Source organism: Carcharodon carcharias, chromosome 18, assembly GCF_017639515.1.
Source record: "Carcharodon carcharias isolate sCarCar2 chromosome 18, sCarCar2.pri, whole genome shotgun sequence".
Taxonomy (NCBI): domain Eukaryota; kingdom Metazoa; phylum Chordata; class Chondrichthyes; order Lamniformes; family Lamnidae; genus Carcharodon; species Carcharodon carcharias.
Window position 1 is genome coordinate 34,589,061 of NC_054484.1, and position 24,232 is coordinate 34,613,292.

Below are 24,232 nucleotides of genomic sequence, written 5' to 3' on the forward strand. Positions count from 1 at the left end.
TTACTCAATCAAATCTCCTCGGGATTGTGTATGTTTTTTTAAGATCACCTCTCATTCTTCTAAACTCCAATGGGTACAGGCCCAACCTGTCCATCCTTTCTTCATAAGATAAGCCCCTCATCGTAGGAATGAATTGAGTGAACCTTCTTTGAACTGCTTCTAATGCAATTATATCTTTTTTCAAATAAGGAGACTAAACTGTACACAATATTCCAGATGCGGTCTCACTAAGGCCCTGTGCAGCTGCAGTAAAACTTCCCTATTTTTATATTCCATTCCCCTTGCATTAGATGCCACTATTCCATTTGTTTTCCTAATCACTTGCTGCACCTGCATACTAACTTATAGTCACTCATGTACCAGGACAGATCCCTCTGTACCCCTGAATTCTATAATCTTTCTCTATTTAAATTGTATGACGCTTTTCTAATCTTCCTGCTAAAGTGGACAAGTTCACATTTTCCCACATTATTCCACATTGCTTCAACAATGTGTGAAGGATAATTTAATATTTTAACCATTCTTCACGAAATGTTTTTTTCCCCTAACCACATGAATTCTGTGCAGTTTGCAACCTCTTGTTGCCATTTTGCTGACCAGTGGAAACTATTTAACCCTTTATAATCTTGACTCACCCCTTAACTTCAGGCCTAGTGAAAATAATCCTGGTCATACACTAGTAAGTCGAAGTTGCACTTCTGTTGCTGTTATATCCTTCGCATTAATGGGGTGCCTAAAACTGTACATAATATTTCCAACTGCAGCCTAATTAAAGTCTTTTACAAGGTCAACGCTATCTCCTCTTGTACCTTGCATTATTAGTTGCAAAACCAAGCATTCTGATTGTATATCTGCACTCCAAAGTCCCATTGTTCCCATATGACATTTGAAATCTTGCCATTTATTGTGTTTCCTTGCCTTATTGTTACTTCTAAAATGCAACTATCTGCCCATCCTGTTTGTGTTCTGCAATCTTGCTATTTGGGCACAGTGCATTACCCAGTGCATTATCCTCATGCTGCTAATTGTCCAGGGGAAGGGTGGTATAGTGACTCAAGCAGCTGTCAATACCTCTTTCACCAGTTTGATATGTTTGTGCAGTGAAGATTGATTGCCCACTAGCAGCCTAGAATGAATATGAGACATAGAGGTCCAAGACAAATTGATCATGTAAAGCTACATATGATGTTGTGCTATGTTGGGAGTTTTGGATGTATGTTAGACATAACCCTTGCAGCTTTCCTGATGAATATTGGCCTATGCAGAAAGAGTTCTTGGACAAATCAAGGTAAATGCCCTGGTACCTGTAAATACTGTTTGAAGGGTCATGGTGGGTACCACAATTCTCTTGGTACAATTTCACCCTCCTAGGATCCCTTGATTGTTGTTCCTCTTCCTTCTCAGAAACACAAATAGTGTGATTTCCACCTATCTGGAAGAAAATTATGGTTGGCGGAATCCAGATTGGTTTCCAGTGCTAAGTGGCCAGGAGTGATTTAACAGTCCACCTGCTCAGATTTTGTTTGGCAGAGAGGGTTAAAAGTGCTCCCATATTCTAGCTTTTCTTAAATTGTTCAATCTTCTTTTCACCTTGTTGGAAGCACCGTATTGAGCCTGTTGTCTACTAAACTCCTAGCTTTATCCATAGCTATTTCAACAGCATTAATGAAGTACGTGTGTGGTACGTTTGTCCATCATATGTAGTTTAGCTTTGTCTACGTTAAATTTCAAATGCTGTGCTGCTTACTTGTATATTTTATACAACTCATTGTGTAATTTCTGAGTTCCTTCTCCAAATCTCCTGCTCTTTTTAGTGTTTTTCAGATTTGATTTGTCTTTGAAAATAACAGATACATAGGTGTGAATTCAAAGCAGCAGTCTCATCTTGGGACTCATTTTTACACTCTAGTTGATTTTAACTTTATGACATAGTAGAAATGACATTTGAATTTCCATGCAAAGAGGTAACCATGTTTGAGAGTGTGATGAAACATCAGACAGTTCTGGGATTTGAAGTGGAAAGGAAACCCATATATGATTTATTGGACTTGTGCAGTGATTTGTAGTATGAGTTGTGTTCTAGAAATTGAGTGACAATATTACATTTATTATTTCTGTAAAACTCTTATGGGCTTTGAGTTTATATCAATGTAGTGTTAAAATTAGTAGACTACTAATTAATATTTGCTGAAATGCCCAGAAAATCAGTATTGATTAAAAGTGTTTTAAAAGTGGATGGCTCTAGTCCATTAAAACAGCATCGGGTATTGACCCTTTTGTTAATGTAAAGTCAAGCGCAAACTACTTTTGCAATTTTATCTAATTAATATAAGTAAGCACAGAGCTCTAAATGAGCACATCAACCAAACTTCTTCTTTCACATGGATGCTACCAATAGAAATCCATTTGTTTAAATGGGCTGGCTGATAATTTGTTGCTGACATAAGTTTGCTTTGTGTTTGTTTTTAAACTTAAATAAAGCTTTTGACACTTCAGTATCATGGGAAGTTTATTTTTGTTTTTATAAATTTGCAAGAAAAGTGATGTATTTATTTAATTCTTATTGCTGCAGACAGGTAACAAAGATATTAGTGGGGTGGTTGGGGTGGAAGGAAGAATGCTGTCTTCCTGAGAGAGGACTGCAGGGTCATGACCCACGGAACCACTGCCACTTCCCTATGGTGACAACTCAACAATCTTCATTGAGATTACTCAACAAGTAATCTGTTAGAGGCGAGATTACTGGACTGTTGTACATTGTAATCCACAGCAGTCTGAACTTCCAATAGACCACTCAGATGTTAGTTGGTTGCTGTATATACTGCAATGTAAGCTGCAACATTGACCACCAGACATCACAGCATGGTTCGACCCACAAGTGTGCGAACGGAGTTGGCCACCACTTCCATACTGGAAATAATGGCCTCCCAAGGCCTGCATTAATCCCTGTGCCAAGTTGGTGATAGACTCCAACATGCTTCTTAATGCTGACTGCAGGCTTTTAGATAGGCTTCCAAATACCAAAGTATTTTGTTGTGCATATCCATCAGCGTTTTTCAGTGGCTACCCATTGAAGGCTTCATCCGAGTCCTCGAGTGAAACCCATTCAGAACCTGGCTGGCAAACTGGCACCTATGCTATCCTTCCTCCTTCGCAGGCTGCAGCTTACTCATGTCTGGTGTCTTGTCATGTGAAAATCTTGCCTTGCATCTATCCTCTAAGATACGTGCAGTGTCAATATCTGAACTGATGGCTGGGAGTGTGAAGTCAAGTGATGGTGCTGTCTCTTAATCATTGCTCTCTTAATGGTGTTTCTCCATTACGTGGCAAGGGTGCACCCCTTGGGTATCTGAAAGGAAAAAGGCACAAGCGTAAGGTTGCGTTGTGGAAGGTTGGAGGTTGGGGGAAGTAAGAGATATATGTTTACATCATCTACAGTTTGTAAATCAGAAGCAAGTGTGGGATGTGAGAAGAAGGAATAAATATGAAGATACCATCATCTTGCCAAGACCTCAGCAATGTGTAGGAGTGATCTGCCCAATAGTTCTCTGCTCACTTCTCTGTGCACTTTCCTCTTCAGTTGCTCACAGAAGCCTCCCATTTTCAATTTCAATGAGCATATGACTAGGGAAAAGAATACATGAGATGGTTCCTCATTGCCTTCCTCATGCGTGCTTAAAGGAAACACAAGTCCTCTTCCTGACGGTTCCTCCACCTGTAAGCAGCCATTGTCCCTCGCCGTTCTAATTCTTCCACCATCACTACCGAAAATTCATTGATTCCACCATTGACCATAGCTTGTAACCCTGAGCACGGGACCCTCACTGGGCTGGGGATGACTGGCAGAGGGCAGGGACGACCAACCCCTGAGGTCTTAAACGGCCCCACTATTCTCAGCAATGGCACCCCATTGATGACCAGCACCATCTTCTCCATGGGGATTAGGACAGGTAATCGAGCCTGTCACCCTCCAGTTAGCTTCTGCTGCCACTGGTTCTGTGCCACTTTGTCCTGTAAGTGAGGAAAGTGTGTCAGTGAATGTTGTGCAATCTGTTTAGCTGATGTGGTTACCATGGTTGAAACTCTGGGATGTGGGTGTGGGTCTTACAGCAATGCCAAATGTGTGGGGTGAAACACATGAATTTAATGAATGAGGCCTGATTGACAGAGATTGTTAGTAGGTGAGTGATTGGGATGTGGTGTTTTGAACAGTGGCTGAGGCTACAGGTGCAGTTGGTAGAACATGGCATTTGAAGCTGAAGTCACTGACCTTGATCACTTACATGAGGTCATTGAACTTCTTGTGATACTGCATCCAGATCCTTGACCTCCATGGCTACCTGCTGCCACTGCCTTTTGGCTGTGTGTCTAGAGTACCTCCTTCCCCCTGCGGTACTTCTTTTTCACCTCCTTCGTCATGATCTCCAATGCAGTCCCTGAAAACCTTGTGGCCTGCTCTCTCCCATTGTGTCATTTTTAAAAATTGTTTTCCAAGTCATATTCTCTTCAATCACGAACCCCTTTAGGAGGTGCAGACTAGCTTTAAGTAATGCAGGCTAGGTTTAAGGGGTGTTAGCCATTTACTATGTTGACCACCTGCTAATGCGTACAGTAATTGAAAATCACAATTATTGCTGACTGGATGCAGAGATCATTCACATAAGTGGGAGCAGAAAGTCAGCGTGCTACCTGAATTGCAATCAATGCTCATGGATTAATCATGTTTTGTGATTGCTACACCCATTTTCAGGAACTATCCAGTTTAACTCCCACTATTTGTTTCTTTGGCCCAGAGTTTGCAGTCAGTGGCAAAGGAACAGTGCTCGCGGTTCATCTTGAAAAAAGCTGCCCGCAATGTTTTAGTGGGGTCTGGCGTACAGACTTCCTCAATTCCTCTTTTGTGATGTTGGTTTGAATTTTGTGTCTTGTACAGGGATCTGTGAATGTCTGTGGTTAGGGCAAGCTGCAGGGAGACTGATCAACTGGACTAAAGAATCCTCACAGAAGGCAAAGCAAAAAGTAAAAAAACTGGAAATATAAACTGCATTTAAATCATAGTACAGGAAGTAAAGTAAAGATTGGGACAAACAAATGGGATTAAGGGAGAAACTTAAATAGAAGAATACAAACTTTGAAAACTATATTTTTTGTTTTTCTTAAAAAAGACTGCAACAATTTTCTTCAGAGGGAATCAGACTCCAAACTGGTAAAAAATAATTTTTTAGAGCCAGAAGGGATGTGCAGCAGTAATTATGACTTATTATGCCCTTAAAAACTCCTACCGGTGATTGAACAAGGCTCAAATTTTTCAATGGTTCTTAGCGTGATAATGGTAGGTAATTAGTTAACTTCACAGCTTAACAGTGATTTCTATGGTGATACTGTTGTTGAAGACTGCAATAGCACACCTAGTAGAGGAGCAGGGTATCACTGACAGCAGATTCCAGATTTCTGTGTTTAACTGTGCATTCATGGATGCCAGAAATGGCCGTCAATTTTATCAAATAATAACACTGAACACCAACAGCCATGCCATTATTGATACAGCAAATTCTGGGCCAACAAGTTTGCTTATCCGACATGATGTCTTTCGTGAGATTCTGAGACTGTGGAACCTCATTCTCTGGCATGTACATTTTGTTTATTTGTTAGCTAATGGATTTTCTAATTATTGAATTCTCTGCTCAGTCCTAGAATTTAAGAGGCTATTTTTCTCAAAATTTTCAGTGTGTGGATGTTAACACTGGTAATTGGTAGAGATTTCCATTCTGCTCAGTTATGACTTTTCTGTTTTGTGCAAAAAACGAGAGCACCAAGCTCTGCCAAATTAAGTAATAAGCATTTCCTTTATTCTGTCCCATGATGTGTTTTAACCTCAATCTCAAAAGGCCATGCATCCTGCACCAGTTTGATCTTTTTTTCTCATTCCCACACTAAGTGCTCTTATGGATATCTCACTGATATTGCTTGTTTGTCATGAACTATCAACAGTTTTGTACTATGTGCTGTTACTTACTGCAGCCTTGAACCTGCATTGGGAAAACTGTAACTCTTTCGAGTACAAACCTGTTTCCATCTGTTTCAGATGAAGTTACATTGTTTCATAGTTTGCCATTGTGAGATTTGAACTCTTGATCTTGGGGTTACAAACCCAGTACCATAACCACTTGGTATGAGTGCTTACTGCACTTTTTTGAAATCCCTCCATTATTTTAATGGAGCATTAAACCATTTAAAATTAACTGATTAATGCTTCTGCTAAAAAGCAGAGAGGAATTTCGGATGAAATATTGAGTATTTTTGTGCTGTGTGCTATCATTCCACAATATAATGTCAAGATCCAAGAATTCTCAGTCAGCAGATGAACCTTTCATTCTATCAGTTGCAACTGAACGTTGATCCAGGGGTGAAATAATCTGTAGTAGCTTCCACCCTACTACCCCCCCACCCAAATTGAGATGATTTAAGCAGAGATCTTATTACATAAAGATGATTTCAGAACAGCATATCTCAAAAATACCTTTTCCTGTGATAAAATATATTTGTGAACATGCAAAAGAGGAAAAAAAAAACTCAACAAACAAACTCATTCTAAAGTTTACTGCTACTCATGAGTTGTTTTTCTCTATTACAATTTGTATCTGAAAATCTGTTTTAATATTTTAAGCAAATACAATTTTCTGTTTTTATACAGTGCAGATTAAATGGTGATTGACCGTTTAATACAAGTCTTTAAAGTTGTGGAGTTACAGGTTATAATATGTACACACAGTATTACTAAACACACAAATCCAGAAGGATGTTGATTAGGTGCAGGGTTTATAGATGACATGCACAAACCAGTCTCAAATTAAAACAGAAGATGCAGGTAATGTAAGTGGATCTTCTAATGAAATTAAGAGCACAGTTATTTTCACCTGGTTTTGGGTTGGGGAAGGGAGGTTAATCATAGACATTACTTACTGTAATTTGTGAATGGCGTGGGGCAGGTGTGGCTGTTGGTGTAATAGTAATACTGCTGGTGATTTTGTTGGTTGACTTATTTGGTGTCCCATTAGTTATAGCTGGAGTTCTGATCTCCTGGATTGAACTGCATGGGCTCATTGGTCTTGAGACAGGTGAAGCTGTTTGAATGTGGGGATTACCTAAGTGGATATGGATTTTATTGTCTTCAGTTGTAATTACGTTAGGACTTGTGTTTGACTTTTGTATCTGCCGCCCTTGTATCCTTTCAGGTGACACTCTAAAGATTGTATGAGCTGTAGCAACTTCTGTTGGCTCAGGTGACAGAGCTTGTTCTGATGAGCTTGCAGTTACAGCGACTATTTGAATTGGTGACAATGTCCTTTCTGGAGTAATTGAACCACATGAGTCTGGAGTTCTTGATTTCGAAACTGTAGTCCTGGTAAGGGGTGTCAGGGCACGATCTGGTGTGGAGAATGCATCGGATGGCTTTGATTTTACGGGTGTGATTGAGGCATTCTGAATAATGGTTATTCTTTGCTTTGGAACACCGCAGTTGGGGATAACCGCTGTGCTAGTGTAAGAGAATGGATTTTCTAAAGTGGGGCTAGTGATTTCGAGAGTAGCTGTGCTGTGCCCATGATCTGGTGTTACTTTTATGTGAAGAGGTTGGCCTTGTTTCTGAGTAAGCACCATTTCACCTGGTTGCACCAGATTTCCATTCTGTTTGGTTACAGCTTTTCCATTTTGTGCACAAGTTTCCTTGCTCTTCATCCATGGTATCCATGACTTCTTATTATTGACGCTATTTACAGTTAACGAGTTGTAGTTTACTTGCAAGGATTGATCATCTAGAGAAGTGTAATCAGCTTCTTCATTTTCTATGCATATCTTTCCATTCACAACTGCTTTTTCTAAAGGGATAAGGCTTCTGTAATCAGGTGGTTCATTGTCTAATGCATCAGTCTGGATCTCTTTTGAGCAGAATTGTAATTCCCCAAACCTCCTGCCATTCATGCCAGGCCGAAGGCTCTTGCTGAACCGTCTGTATCTCTCCAGTTCTTTAGTAAGATTTTCAGTTTCTCTTGACAGTTCTTTGTTTCGGTTTTCCTGTTGAGTCAGCTTTTTTTGCAGTGATGTCTGCTCTGCTTTAAAGTGACATAATAAGTCGTCTGTTGCCATATAGTCATGAATTTTATCTTTGAGGGCTTCGACTTCTCTTGTTAGATGGCTAGATTTTGCCTGTTCCTCACTGAGTCTGTCAAACAGTATTTGTTCGTGGGTTGATTCAGCCTTTTCAGCTAGCTTATATCTGGCCAATTCCTTCTTCACAGCCTCAAGCTCCCCTGATAATAATTTCAGCTCCTGTTGTTCATCGTAATACCTATGCTCCAGTGAGTCATAGTCATCTTCTGTCTTCATTAGGTCATCTTCTACAACTTGCATCTCTTTTAATTTGTGTTTAAGCCTTTCAACCTCATGAGTTAATTCTCTTACTTTGTTGTCATCCTGTTGAAAATGTTTAGGAGATTTGCCAGACTCTTGTTTTCCTTTGTTTTTGAGGTACTCCTTTTCAACTGCTTCAAGGGACTGGAGTCTCTTCTTTAGGAGGTTGGACTTGGACAAGAGGTCATTTCCTCGCTCTTCCTCTGTTTTTAGCTTCTTTTTAAGCTCGTCCCTTTCCTTGGTCAAACTGTATGTTTTTTCTTCCAATTCTGCTTTGGACTTCAATGCCTTTTTACTTTCCTCAATTAGTTTTTCTGTCACAACTGTAACTTTATTTTCCTCTATTTGAAGTTGGGTACTTGCATTTTGAAATTTATCCTCTGTCTGTCTCATCTTCTCGGCCATAGTTTTTCTTTCATCAACCAACATCACGGTTAATGTTTTAAGCTTGCTTAGGTCCTCCTTCATGGCCAATTCAGTTTTCTCCAGTTTGTTTTCAATTGCTTCAAGCTCCCTAACTCTCACTTTTAAGGTTTCCAATTCATTTTCTAATTTCTTTGTTAGATTCTTCTCTTTTTCCAGATTACATTTAAGCACATAACATTCCTGCTTACTTTTACTGAAGGCATCCTCTAATTTTTCCAATTCCATTATTCTCTTCTTTAATTTCTCTACCTCAGTTTTTAGGTTCCTGCTGTGGCTTTCTTCCTTTTCTATTTTTCTATTGAGATCCCTGCACTGGTCCTCCATTTTTAAGAGTTCCTCATCTTTTCCTTCCATTTCCAACACGCGCTTCCGCAGGTCTTCCACTTCTGCCATCAAACTGGAATTCCCACATTCCCCTCGGTTTATTTTTTCCCTCAAATCCTGCAGTTCCCCTTCTGCTTTCTTCAATGATTTATTAGTCTCCTCCAGTTCATCTATCTGTCGGCTGAGTGTTGCGAGTTTTAAACGAAGCTGTCGATTCTGACTTTCTTCATTGGTCAATTTGGCCATTGTTGTTTCCTGTTCCTGATAAAATCTACTGGCTTGTGCTTGCAGTTCAATCTCAAGAGTGAACACTTTGTTTTCTTCTTCTGTTGCCCTTTCCTCAGAGGCTGTTAATTTCTCCTGAGCTTGCTGTGCAGTGACTGATAGCACTTGAACTTTTTGACTCTGTTGGTTAAGCTGTTCTGAAAGCCGTTGTTGTTCATCCACCAGTATCAATGCAAATGATTTCAGTTTGGTAAGCTCTTCCTTTAGTTTTGTAATTTTTTTGACATTTTCTTGATCCTTTTTCACCTGGTAGGCCTTTTCTTGGTCAATTAACTTTTTCAATCTAAAAGGGGGGAAAAAAAGGATAGATAAGAAAAAAAACAACTTGGCTCAAAGCAGAGTAAATGGTTTATTTGTTGAATCATGTTAATTTTTCTGATACATGCAATGATATTCACTGTTTTTAAATTATACTTTTCTTTAGGAGAAAAACATAAAACATTGGAAACATAGCAATCCAGTCAGTATCTGTGGAAAGAACAGATTAGTTAATGTTCAGGTGTAGACTCTTTTGTTCTTTTTACAGATGTTGACTGACCTAAATGTTTTCAATAATAATGTTGGCAAAAATGTGTTTAACTCTTAAGATATGTACTGTAGATGTTGGAAGTCAAACCTTTGAAACCTCAAAAAAAAAACCCTTTAAAAATGGGTGTCGACTTATATTTGAGTATAAGAGTGAATTGCCAGCCTGGTTGTGAGTGGTCGCCATTTTGAAATGTGAAAAGAAAACCATAGTATAGGTTGAGTATCCTTTGTCTGTAAATCAGAAAATCAAGCACATCCAAAAACCGCACTTTTTCTGAACCTCTTCAACCTTTAGCATGGGAAGTGTAGTTGTTTGTCTGCATTGTTTACCTTGCGATTTTTGTGATGAACATGTGGAAAAGAAACTTTTTCAGGTACACTGTATTTATTATTCAGTGATACATCTTACTTTTCTAGCCATTTTATTTACTTTTGACTATTAGCTAACCCAGGCTTAGGCTATTGTAACATAAGTTTATGTGTGCTATCCGAGAACTGAAATTATCTGAAATTCAATATGCAATCAGCCCCAAGGGTTTCAGATAAAGGATACTTGATCTGTAATTCATATTAAATTAATGTGACATGGTTTATTGAATAAATTAACTATATAAATACACTTTTAATCAGTGTTTTAAACCTGTCAAATTTATTGTCATCGGCATTCGACACAAAGGCCGGAATTTTCCAGCCTCTCACGCAAGTAGGATTTTCCCGCCAATGTGAACAGAGATTTCAATGACTTGCTGGTCCTGCTGCGGTGCTGGAAAATTCCAGCCAAAGATCTTAAATCTGTGTGTATCTTTGCAACTCAGCCCATATCGCCTGATTGATCCCTTGCGTCCAGTTATAAATTAAAATATGCATTTGTGAGGTGAAAAGTTGAGGCTGACTGCTAATGAGTTTAGTATGTCATGGCTGTAAAGTGGGATCGATTTATATGCAGAGTCTATGCAAAATCATGATTTTGGGGCTGGAAAAATTGCGTCTCCTATGCCAGGTCAATTTATATGCTATAAACTATAGAATGCTGAATTGAAAGGAGAATATTACAAATGTACTATTCCTACTGTTCCTACTTTGTAGCAGTTCTTTGAATAAAACCTTATACCTTCATTATTTTTCTAAAGGGATCAACAGAAATATCCAAAATTATTTTTTATACATGATGTGCCAAATTTTCCTGAAGATGGAGAAATACAGATCTTACTCTTTGAAAAACAATATGTGCTAAGTTCAACATTAATTTGGCCCCAAACCCTTGAGTTCAAACCATCCCTTGATTCCTTTGCATTGTACAGTTCATTAAGGAGGAATAAAATCTGGTGCATACATTCAAAGTATCTCGATCTTCAAATAAAAGATTTTATTGCCTGGGAAGAAGTTAAGATCTAAATTATCGATTTCTAGCCTCACCTAGCCTTGTTATTTCAGGTATTTCAGTTATTTTGTTAATCAATGTATTACACAGGTAGCCTGCCTACATACAATGTGGCCCCATTGATTGCAGTGAGAACCGGCCCACCTGATCTGCCTGATATAGCAAGCCTCGCCATCTGGCAATACCATTGGTACTATGAGTTTTTCAGTAATCCTCTTAATCCATTTTCTGCGTTGTATTGTTGTGGTCCTCCAATATTCAACATTTTAAGCACAATGCATGGAGAAAAAAAATTAAAATAGGGACCCACAATATATTTGCTTAACGTGCCAGATTGAAGGCAGACTGAACACCTGTGTATTTGATTATTTGTAAACACTAATTTCAGCTGAAAATATTTTCCTACAGGAAATGCTTTGGAATACCCTTCCTTAAACGTCTATACATCTTTCCCCCTTTTAAGAATGCTCCTTAAAATCTATCTTTTTCATCTGTACTAACATCTCCATCTTTTTACTCAGTATCACATTTTACTTAATAATGTATCTATGAAGTGCCTTAGGACATTTTACTCTATGTAAATATATGTATATATAAAGGCACGATGAAAGTGCAAGTCAAAATACTGCTGATGTTGAAAATCTGAAATAAAAACAAAATGCTGAAAATACTGGCAGTATCTGTGGAGAGAGAAACATAAATCATTGACCTAAAATAGTAACTATCATAAGAATCTTTCAAGCATGCAAGTTGTTATTGAGAAGGATGATTTATTGGGCATTCTTTCAACAACACAGAAAAAATATGAAGCCAGAGAATTGTATTACCAATGCTCTCTGGTATTACATCTTGTATACAGTTTTGATGAAGTAAGTTTTGTTCCTTGTGGGCAAACAGCTGAATTGCCGACAGGCTGCAGTACCTAGGCTTAGTCCTGAATGCGGTTTATCAGTTAATGCCAGATATAACAATTTGCAATGAACTATCCTTTACTAGAGTATCCAGTAGATCCAAGCATCCAAAGTGACAACAGAAGTTGCCACTTGTGATTACATGCTCCTACACAATGTTGTATTAGAAACAAAGATACTGGAGTTTGATTCACATTCCAGACATTTATCTATTGTTTGAGTGCGTTCATCTTGAACAAGGACACAGAAAATGTAAACTTGTGTGTGCTGGAGATCTTACAAATTGTGGAATTAGTGATATAAGATTACTGTCCATAACATTCCTGAACAATGATATGAAGAATAAGGGAACAAAATGCTCTTGGAAGACCACAATTATTGCATTAGCATGTGACATTATTAAATTTCTAAAAAATGGAGATTACATTAACAAGAGCAACTTATGTTTATGTAGGGCCTTTAATGTAGAAAAACATCCCCAGGCATTTCACAGGAGTGTTAAAAAATCAAAATTTGACACCAAGCCACACAGGATATATTAGGGCAGATGACCAAAAGCCTGTCAAAAAGATAGCCTTAAGGAGTGTCTCAAAGGAGGAACACGAAGTAGAGAGGCAAAGGTGTATAGGTAGGCAATTCCAGAGTTTAGGGCCTTAGCAGCTGAAGGCAGAGCTGCCAGTGGTGGAGGAGTTTAAATCAGGGTGATCAAGAGGCCAGAATTGGAAAAGTGCAGCTATCATAGAGGGTTATAGAGCTAAAGGAAATCACAGTGATAAGGAGAGGTAAGACCGTGGAGAGATTTGAAAATAAGGATGAGCTTTTAAAATCAAGATGTTGTTCAACCAGGAACAAATGTAGATCAGCAATCGGAGGGATCCTGGATGAACAGGTCTTGGTGCAAATTGGAATACAAGCAGCAGAGTTTTGGATGATCTCAAGGTTACAGAGGGTAGAATATGGGAGACCAACCAGTATGTTGGATTGATCAAGTCTAAGGGTAACAAAGGCATGGATGAGGGTTTCAGTAGCAGATGAACTGAAGAAGGGACAGAGTCTGGGGATATTACAAAGGTGGAAGTAGGTTACCTTACTAATGGGATGAATATGTAGGCGGAAGCTGATCTCTAGGTTAAATTTGACACCAAGGTTGGGAGCAGATAGTTCAGCCCTATACTGTCGCCAGGGAGATGGATGTAATTGGTGGTTAAGAAATGGAGTTTGTGTTGGGGACCAGAACTTAATGGCTTCAGTCTTCCCAATTTCATTGGAAGAAATTTCTGCTCATCAATACTAGATATTGGACAAACAATCTAATAATTTAGAGACAGTGGAGGGTTCAAGAGAGGCGGTGCTAGATATTATCAACGCACATGCGGGAACTGATGCAGTATTTTCACATGTTGCATAGGAGTATATGAATGGCAAGAGAAGCTGTTGCAGGTGATTCTTTGGATATGACTTGATAAAAATAAAACCAAACAAGGACAGTTCACTTAGCTGGATGACTGAGGAGAAGCGTTGGATGAGGGTGTGGTCCACTGTGTCAAAGGGTGCTCATAGGTCAAGAAGGACGAGGATGGGTATTTTTATTACAGTCAAAAAGATTGTCATTTGTGATTTTGATAAAGACCACTTCATTACTGTGGCCAGGAACTTTACTGGATGGATTCAGACATGGAATTGCAGGAACAACGGACACAGATTTGGGAGGCCACAGCAAGTTGCTTGGAGAGAAAAGGGAGGTCGGAGATGTCACCCTGGTTTGCAAGGACAGCAGTACCAAAGGTGTTTTTTTTTAATGAACGGGTGATGGCATGTTTGAAGGAGGTGGGGTGACAATACCTGAGGATCATGAACAATTAACAATAACATGGGGCCCAGGAAGAGAAGTTGGATGGTCAATAGTTTAGTTGGAAAAGGATTGAGGGAACAGGAGGTGGGTCTTGTGAACAAGATCAACACACAGCATTGCAGAAGACAGGATAGGATCTAGAGAAAGATGAGTTCAGGGGGAGGGCAGTGGGGAACATCAGAGGAAGTTAGACCTGATGAGTTTGGGGAAAGGAAGGAAGCAGCAACGGCAGCTGATTGCATGATCTCAAACTCTGTGACTAAAAAGGTCCATGAGCTCCCTGTATCTGTAGGAGGTGAAAATGAATAAAGTAGGGAAGGGTGATTTAAGAAAATAGTTTTTGGTGGAGAAGAGAAGCAGATGGATATCTTTGCATTTTTTGATGATCTTTGAATAGTGAACAGTTTTAGTGATGTAGAGTAAGACCCACTAATACCTTGTGGTCCAACCAGATCTGGTGATGGATGGTTAAACTAGTTGGCTGCCATAGACATTGAGATCTGCATCCCTCAGACTTAAGAGTGCGAAGAGGAGTTCTATACCAGGAAGAATGATTAGGATTAGAGAGAAAATAACAATTTTATGGGAACAAGAGCAAAGGTGGTGGGTGGGAAGGTGTGATTTGGCAAATCGGTAGCTGCAGAAATGTCTGGATGCATTGTGGGCCAAAGGCTAGATATCTGGGAATTTGAAAGTGGTATATGACTTGAGGGAGATGTAGAAAGAAGTGATGTTGGGAGGGGTAGCGAGGGGATAAGTGTGATACAAAGAAATGACTAGAGATTGCCTTATCATTGATGGGTTACAATGGGAGGAGGAAGGCCATATGAGATGCCAAGGACAAGGTGGTAGGAGATTTGGAATATGGATAGGAGTTATATGGAGGGAGAGAATTAGGGAGGAAAGGAAGATAATGAACTCCAAGGAAGTAGAGCAAGAAGAATTGATGGAGGTTGCAATCACTGAGTCTAAGAAATCATTCAATGCATAAGCTGAGGGAGGAAAGCAGATGGATATCTGAGAGAAATTTGGTGTGAAACTTGTGTGAATAATAAAAATAAGGGGTCGGCCATTTAAGACAACAATGAGGAGAAATTTTTTCTGAGGATCGTGAATCTTTGGAATTCTCTTCCTCAAAAGGCAGTGGAAGCAGAGTCTTTTGAATATTTTTAAGGCAGAGCTAGACAGATTCTTGATGAGCAAGGGGATGAAAGGTTATCGGGGTAGGTGGGAATGTGGAGTTGAGGTTACAATCAGATCAGCCATGATCTTTTTGAACGGCAGAGCAGGCTTGAGGTGCCAAGTTGCCTACTCCTGTTCCTAATTCCTATGTTTGTACAATACACATGAGGATTTTAAATGAGATTCATGAGGAGTTAACAAACTGAGATGCTCAAAGGATGAGTAGGGAGACACAGCAGGATGTGTTTTAGTGATAAGGGCTCCACCACCACTGCAGCAGTTTTATGTGGGGCAACAGGTGGGAATGTATAGCCAAACAGGAAGCTTCATTGAAGGGAAATATATCGTCACTCCTCTGCTATGATATCATGGCCTGGACGGACATAAGCTCGAGGTAGCAAGGGCCTTGCCCACGTGCAAATGTATATTCTGGAGGGGGATAGGGAGTGGGTGATGAAAACCAATTCCTTGGCTGAACCCAAGAGTCAGATCTGGGATCAATGAGGAGGAGGTTGGCAAGATTATCCCCTAGCAGGCAAGAATGATGCAGAGAGAGTAGAATGGGGCAACTAGGGTTGCTGCTTGTTGGAGGCAGCAATGACTTCCTTAGTGGGCCTGTGGTGGCAAGACGATGAACACTGAAGCATTGGGGTTTTTGAGGGCAGAGAAAAGAAAGGAAGCATAATGTGACAGGGTAAAGGAAGAAGGGTGGGGGGGGGAAGGAGTAAAGGGGAAATTGAAGTGGGCAACTGTCACTATTCAATGAAAACTGAACTATTGTACAAAACTTAGCACTGTCTTTAATCAGTGGCATGCATGGTTCTCCAGGCTGGCGCATAACAATCATTATATTTAATAAATATTGCCCATTGGACCAACTACCGTATTGGCCATTTGAGCTATTTTGCCTTTTTAAGTGAATTCCTCAGCTAAGCATTTGAGATTTTTATTTTTAAAAACCTGATATATATTTCTCATTAAAACAACAATTTTAACCTTTATTGAACTATCTCTGAAGCTGTTTAAATGTGAAATTCCTTTCTAATATGTAGAATATTCTAAAGCAACAAAATAGGTTTTCGAATTCACTATCACCAGTGAACATTGTCATGTTTATTTTTAGTAATATATCAATTTAGACTGGATGGAGAATGTGGTCAAAACACACCACACCATTAGTGGCAGAGAGTCTGTAATGTATTACTTTATTATTATTTGTATGCTGTTAGGTCTATTGTTGCCCACCCAAACATTTAATTTCACATTTTCATTTGTTGGGATTTGAAATCACAAGTTTGGGATTGTTGGTCCAGTCATAATCACTACTGCACATCAAAAATTAATTCATCAATCTCCTGTCAAGTTTGCTTTCTTCCCAAAAGCTCTGGCTTTTCCCTGTAAATTAATTTTTTGCATGAGTCTACCTTTTTGATGTTCTGTTCCCCTCATTCCTCAATCTATGTTTCCTGATGCTGCAACTGGAATAATAGATGCAGTTAACTTGTAATTGAAATTGTATGACATTATCATTACAACATCAACATCACATTTCTCACTGCAATACAGCAACATTTCTTTGGTCAAATAATAAGGATTTTTAAATTTCAAGACCATATGCAAAATAGATGAACTCAAAACCCCATATATTCCAAGAGTCTTTCACAATGATGCTATTTAAAAGGCAGTTTAATAAATGAACTTTCTCCCAAATCTCTCCTTTTCTCCTAAGTACACTGATTCTTGCTGAAGTATAGTTCCAGGGCAACCATAAGATCTCTGGTGCTTTCTTCAAATGGTTATTCTTTAACATCAACTAGGTAGGTTCATACATTTAAAAAAAGACAGACTTCCATTTATATACTTTCTATTGTTGATGATGTGCTTTCATTGTGTTTTAAAGGAAATATTAGGTAATACCTAAATGGCTAAACAATCATAACAATCAACAACCAAAACAATCTCTGAGCATAGCTTACAAATAATATTGTCAAATTGGTGGTCGTCTTTTCTACTGCTGACTATGATGATAACTTGAATGAACAAGTTCCCGTTTCTATCTGGGCAAGAAAATAGTTTAGTCCTCAAAAGGCCACTGGCCATCACAAGCTAGTCAGGGCAGTAAATGAAGCCTTTCCATTGTTGCTTACATCCCAAAGAGAAAAATTAAGTTCTAAAAAATTCTAGCAAAGGCCCTTTTGAGCCACTGCTATGTAACCTTACATGAACAGTATAAAATGCAGTCCATAGTTATCCAACATAAGGGTTGGATATCATAATCTTTCAACTGCTCTGTAATATTCTAGAATTATATAGGAAATTCTTCAAGTCCCTCCCTTCAATTTTTTTCTCCTCTCTGGTAGACGTTGACTCATGTTGAAGTATGATTGCATAGGCACTAGCTGCTCTCTGGTACCTTGCCTAAGTGACCATTTTTTGAGTCGAGTCCCACCTGTGCATCTAGGGTCATCTGACATTCTGTACGCTCCTTACTTTCCAACAGTTATCACTGGCCAAGGATCAGGAATGGGAGTGCTGGCTGATTTCTTCACCAGTCCCCTGAGCACCCCCCCAATTCTCTCCTCTCTAGCTGTTGGACACAGGATAATTGTAGTGCCTGTTTTGCTGTCCCAGCTGAGATTAGTTAACACAATTAAGGGCTGAACCCTTGGGATTTTCTTGGTATGGCACAATTCCATACTGGCAGTAAATTTACTGACTGAACAGGTGGGAGGGGGTGGGGTGGGGTGGTATAATTACCTTGGGAGTTTTTAATTAAAAAGATTAATTGAGTGTCCACAGTTACAAAAGCGTTTAAAATATTAAGGTGGTCATTTGGTCCATTGAGTCCCTGCCAGCTATCTGTGGCGCAATCGTGTCAGTTCCATTTTCCCACTTTCTGCCTGTAGCCCTTCAAGTTTCTTTTCCTCAAGTGCCTTTCCAATTTCCTTTTGAAATCATTCATCATCATTGCTTCTACCTCCCTCGTCGGCAGTAAGTTCCAGGCCATTACCACTCACTGCGCAAAAAAGGTTCTTCCTCAATATTCCCCGCATCTCTTGCCCTGAACCTTAAATCCATTTCCCCATGTCCTTGTACCATCAGTTAATGGGAACAGCTTTTCTTTGTCTCACTTATTTAAATCTGTCATAATCATGTACACCTCTGTGTACTCCCCTCAATTTCCTATGACCTAAGGAGAAAACCTTAGCTTCTCCAACCTAACCTTGTAGCTAAATAGCTTCATTGCTGGAACCATTCTGGTAAATCTCCTCTGCACCCTCTTAAGGACCATCACATCCTTCCTGAAGTCTGGTGGCCTGAACTGGATGCAATACTCGAGTTGTGGCCTAACCAGAGCTTTATGAAGGTCCAGCATAATGTCCCTGCTTTTGTACTCAATGCCTCTATTCCAAAGTCCCATATGCTTTGCTAATTACACTCTCAATATGTCCTGCTGGCTGCACAGATCTATACACATGAACCCCTAAGTTCCTTTACCCCTGCACACTCTAGAACTGTGTCAATAAATCTCTATTGCCTCGCCATATCCTTTCTGCTGAAATGCACCATCTTGCATTTCTCAGAACTAAATTTAATCTGCCACTTCTGCTCATTAAGCTCATCTATATATCTGTTGCAGTCAATCAGTAACCACTTTTTCACTGTTTGCCATACCAAGTTTGTCATCAGCAAATTGTGTAATTTTACTCCATATTCCGATATCCATGTTATTTACATATATCAAAACAAAATCTGCCTTTTACGAATCCATGCTGGCTCTTGTTGATTATCTTAAACCTCCAAGTGCCTGTTAAGTTTTTTCCTGAGTGTTGTTTCTAAAATATTACCCACCACTGATTTTAACTGACTGACCTGTAGTTACTAATAATGATACCCATTCTTGAATAAAGATGTCACATTTGCCACTTTTCTACCCACTGGCATCTCCCCCACATCTAGGGAAGATTATGGCCGTCCGTTTTACAATCTGCATCCCCACTTCCTTTAGCAACCTGGGCTATGCATCAACCAGAGCAGAGGACTTATTCACTCTAGTTCTAGCTAGGCTTTCCAGTACATCCTGCCTATCAATTTTCACCCTATCCATTATCTCTAACATCTCTTCTGCCAATATTTTGTCCACATCCTCTTCCTTAATAAACAGCAATACAAAGTACTCATTAAGTATTCAAGCCTTGCCCTGTGTCTGTAAGCATATATCACATTCTTTGTCCCTAGTAGGAACCAAACCACCTCTTACTACACCCTTACTCTTTACATCATGGTAGAAGATTTTTGTATTCCCTTTTTTTGTTCCCATGTTCTCTCTGCAAGTTTTATTTTCCTCTTAACCTCCCTTTTGAACTTATTGTATTTGGCTTGGTATTCGCTTCAAGAATTCACTTCACTTGCATCAAGCAGCTTTTTTCTTTTTTTATCATATTCTGTATCGCCCTCATCATCCAAGGTGCCCTAGCTTTGGTTCCTCTGCTTTTCTCTCTTTTTGGAATGTACCTAGCCTGTACCTGAAGCATTTTCTCCTTAAAGATCACCCATTTTCTGTTATAGTTTTCCCTGTCAAACTGGTCAAAGGAGTTCTCCTGAACACATTTGAAAAATTCCTCTCCCTCCTTAACTTTAACATTATCCCAATTTATATTTGGCTAACTAAAGCTCCCCAGTGTCACCACTCAATAGTTCTTGCACATCTCTCTGATTTTCCTGCCGATTTGCTCGTCTATCTCTCTCACTCACTGTTTAGAGATCCAGGATACTCTTATCATCCGTTTTTTGCTACTCAACTTTATCCGAATGGATTCTGTCTTTGCCTCCTCAATGACAAGCTCTCTTTCCAACACTACAATGTCTGCCCTAATCAGTACTAACACCTCACCTCCCTTTTTTCCTTTCATATCTTTTCTGAACACTTTGTGTTCTTGAATAGTAAGCACCCGGCCCTCACCACTTTTATGCCACGATTCCATTGTTACATCACATTCCCACATGGCCATTTGTGCTTGTAGCTAAACAACCTTTTTCACCACTAAGATAAAAGCAAAAAACTGCGGATGCTGGAAATCCAAAACAAAAATAAAAATACCTGGAAAACCTCAGCAGTCTGGCAGCATCTGCAGAGAGGAACACAGTTAACGTTTCGGGTCCATATGACTCTTCAACAGAACTGAGTAAAAATAGAAGAGAGGTGAAATATAAGCTGGTTTGGGGTGGGGGGGGGGGGGCGCGGGGGGGACAAGAGAGCTGGATAGAGGGCCAGTGATAGGTGGAGATAGCCAAAAGATGTCATAGACAAAAGGACAAAGAGGTGTTGAAGGTGGTGATATTATCTAAGGAATGTGCTAATTAAGGGTAGAAAGCAGGACAAGCAAGGTACAGATAGTCCTAGTGGGGATGGGGATGGGGTGGGGTGGAGTGAAGGAATCGAAATAGGCTAAAAGGTAGAGATTAAACAATGGATGGAAATACATTTAAAAATAATGGAAATAGGTGGGAAAAGAAAAATCTATATAAGTTATTGGAAAAAAAAATGGGGGGATCAGAAAGGGAGTGGGGATGGAGGAGAGAGTTCATGATCTAAAACTGTTGAGCTCAATACAGGAGGAACAGCACCTCATCTTCCGACTAGACACTTTACAGCCTTCCGGATTGAATATTGAGTTCAACAATTTTAGATCATGAACTCTTTCCTCCATCCCCACCCCCTTTCCAATTTCTCCCCCTTTTTTTTTCCAACAATTTATATCGATTTTTCTTTTCCCACTTATTTCCATTATTTTTAAATGTATTTCCATCCATTGTTTTATCTCTACCTTTTAGCCTTTTTCGATACCTTCACTCCACCCCATCCTCACTAGGGCTATCTGTACCTTGCTTGTCCTGCTTTCTACCCTTAATTAGCACATTCCTTAGATAATATCACCACCTTCAACACCTCTTTGTCCTTTTGTCTATGGCATCTTTTGGTTATCTCCACCTATCACTGGCCCTCTATCCAGCTCTACTTGTCCCACCCCCCCTTAAACCAGCTTATATTTCACCTCTCTTCTATTTTTACTTAGTTCTGTTGAAGAGTCATACGGACTCAAAATGTTAACTGTGTTCCTCTCCGCAGATGCTGCCAGACCTGCTGAGTTTTTCCAGGTATTTTTATTTTTAACCTTATTCACCACACTTTGTCCATTTACATACATGCATTGCAAACCTGTCTTTGTATTCCTTTGGTCCTTCTTAGTCTACTCCTATCTAATTATGGTACTGCTTCTATCTCCAGTACTATCCAACACTTTCACTCCTTTAAACACCTTATTCCTTTTTCCCATTTTTGTATGCTGGTTCCCACGCCGCTGCCAATTTAGTTTAAACCCTCCACACTCAACCACACTAGTGAACCTCCCCACTAGGACATTGATCCCAGTTCTGTTGAGATGCAAACCATTCCTAATGAATAAGTGCCTCCTGCCTCAGAACTGGTCCTAATGCCCCAAGAAACTCCCTCCATCACCATGCCTTAAGCCTCACATTGATCCTCTCTATCTTTCTATTTCTACTCGCGCTGGCACACGACACGGAGTAATCCATAGATTATTTTTCAAGTCCTACTTTTTAACTTCTGTATCTCCTTAAAATATTTAGGACCATGGTACCTATCTCTATGTCGTGGGTACCAATATGTACCACAACTTCTGGCTCAGTTCCTTCCCCCTACAGAACAACCTGCACCCTCTCCATGATGTCTTTTATCTTGGCACCAGGGAGGGAACACAATGCACACATGTGTGCTCTTACCATCTTTAATATATAATATATATGAGAAAGAGATATTTATATGTAACATATATAACATACAGGCTGAAATGTTGGACTGTGTGTAAAGATTAATGAACTGATGTTAATTTTGATTGGCAGGAAATATGACACATTTAATTTTGTCATTCAAATCCTCAATAATTTCTGTGTTTCATTGTTGGAAATGGTGTGCTGCTAGCATAAAATACTCAATGTGATGTTTCTCACCTGAGAGCAATGTATCTGCAATGCTGTCAACTTCAGCATAGATTTTGGCAATTTGAAAACATGAACAATACTGTGATTCCTTATTTTACTCATGAATTTTGCCTTTTTTGAGCTCCTTGTATTTTGTCACTTGTCAAAAAAAGTTTGGTAATCATACACTTTCAATTCACTCTTGATCTTCAAAGAAGTTGTTCATAATGCACAGGAGTAATAAATGTTGCAGCTATTATAAATATTAAAGGAGAGTTATTCCTTATCAATTGGATGATTAGAGAAAATAGCCGAATATAACTAATTGTTATTGCTTTTAAGCAGGAATTTTGCTTACCTTTGTATTTATGTGAAAACATTTCCTGATCCAGTTTTCTTTGGGTTATGGAGGGTGAAAATTTAATTTGTGTGGAGTGTACACTTCAGTTAAGTGTTCATCATATGTGTGGAAGAAAATGGAGGATTTTAATGTTAAATTCCAATGTGAATATTGTAGCTATCAAAAAGTTAATTATTTCATTCAAGGGCCTTATTAGAAATATGAAATGTAAAGGCCTATCTCTGCCTGGATCCAAAGATTAAAAGCTATCATTTATTCCTCGCTCTCTCGTACTCCTCAATTACTTTGCCTGCCAATTATCTCCGCAGTTCTCGTCTTCAATTTGCTGACATTATTGACTTCTGCTGGGTTTTCTGTTCCAAATATTCACCTTCCTGCTATGTAAAGTAGATTAAGCCTGAACAATGTGCTTACCATCTTTGTTCTAACATTCAATCCAGCCCTCCTCTTGTGAAGTTTGTGTTTATAGTTAGCATCTCTCAGAATTTTAAATGCATGTGAGAACTTTGAACCTTTTCTCTAAAGTAAAGATTCCTAGTTTCTATAGCTGCTTCTTTTGGCACTAATGCCTAATTTAAATATCAATTTTAGCAACCTTTGGCTGTACTCTCTTCAATTCTATGATCCATTTCCCCTCTTAAATACTCCCAAATTGATTGTCACTGCATGAGACTTTTATCCCTGAACTTAAACATCATACCATTTTGTGTACTTTTCATACATGCCTGGTTTCAATGCTGTTCAAAAGTATCTCCCAATCCCCCTCTATTTTGTCTCCTGTAGACTAACACAGTTTTAAACTAATATTCCTACTGCTTATTACCCTGTTCAACCTTGTCATTTTGCATATATTCACACTGAACAACATCCAACACATCAACTCCGTTTCCTGCCCCTCCTTCCAAATTGTTTCTAACTGATGTTATCTAAATCCCTCTGTACTTGGAGTATTTGTCCTGTTGTTTGCAATTCCAAGTTTCATCAGCAAACTTAGACAACCTTATTTATGCCTCCACTTAAAAAAAAAATCATTTCAACAGCCATAGTGCATATCTATGAAGAACCTTCCATCATAATACAGTACCATGTACAATTCTCCTCGTTTTCTCTAATTGTTCCATCTCTTAATTTGTTATTAATGGGTGTTCAGTTTGGAATACATTTCTGATTTCAATTAGTATGTTTTGAAAATAAATGCATATTAAATAAACATTATACAAGGACTTGTGTTTATAAATGCCTTTCAATGATAGATAAAGGTTTTTAAAGGTACATTGAGTCATTGAGAATTGCAAGCTGAAATTAGTAGCAATTGTTTACAAGCATATCATAGAATCTCACAATCTTATTGTAGAGAAGGAGGCTATTCGACCCATTGTGCCTGTGTAGGCTCTTTGAAAGCGCTATCCAATTAGTCCCACTCTCACTGCTCTTTCTCCATAACCCTATAACCCTTCAAATAGATATTCCCTTTTGAAAGTTGTTACTGAATCTGCTTTCACCACAGTTTCAAGCAATGTATTCCAGATAACGATAACTCACCATGTTAATAACATACTCATTCTGGCTCT

General features: G+C 39.1%; 2 protein-coding genes across 9 annotated transcripts in view; one reads left to right on the forward strand and one right to left on the reverse strand.

The window, feature by feature from the left end:
• Positions 1 to 24,232, forward strand: part of cmss1 (cms1 ribosomal small subunit homolog) — a 330,534-nt gene that overhangs the window by 47,910 nt on the left and 258,392 nt on the right. The window lies entirely within an intron of this gene.
• filip1l (filamin A interacting protein 1-like) overlaps positions 1 to 24,232 on the reverse strand; it is a 254,298-nt gene that overhangs the window by 24,939 nt on the left and 205,127 nt on the right. For 4 of the 6 annotated variants that reach the window (XR_005945860.1, XM_041211434.1, XM_041211438.1 and 1 more), the window contains one exon: positions 6,964 to 9,727. Coding sequence is in view for 4 of the 6 variants with exons in the window: in XM_041211434.1 (XP_041067368.1) it covers positions 6,964 to 9,727 (2,764 nt within the window). In the remaining 2 variants the exon portion in view is untranslated. Of the gene's footprint in view, positions 1 to 2,498; positions 3,350 to 3,494; positions 4,012 to 6,963; positions 9,728 to 24,232 lie in introns of those variants that run through there. The other 2 variants (XR_005945861.1, XM_041211436.1) reach the window with 2 other exon arrangements.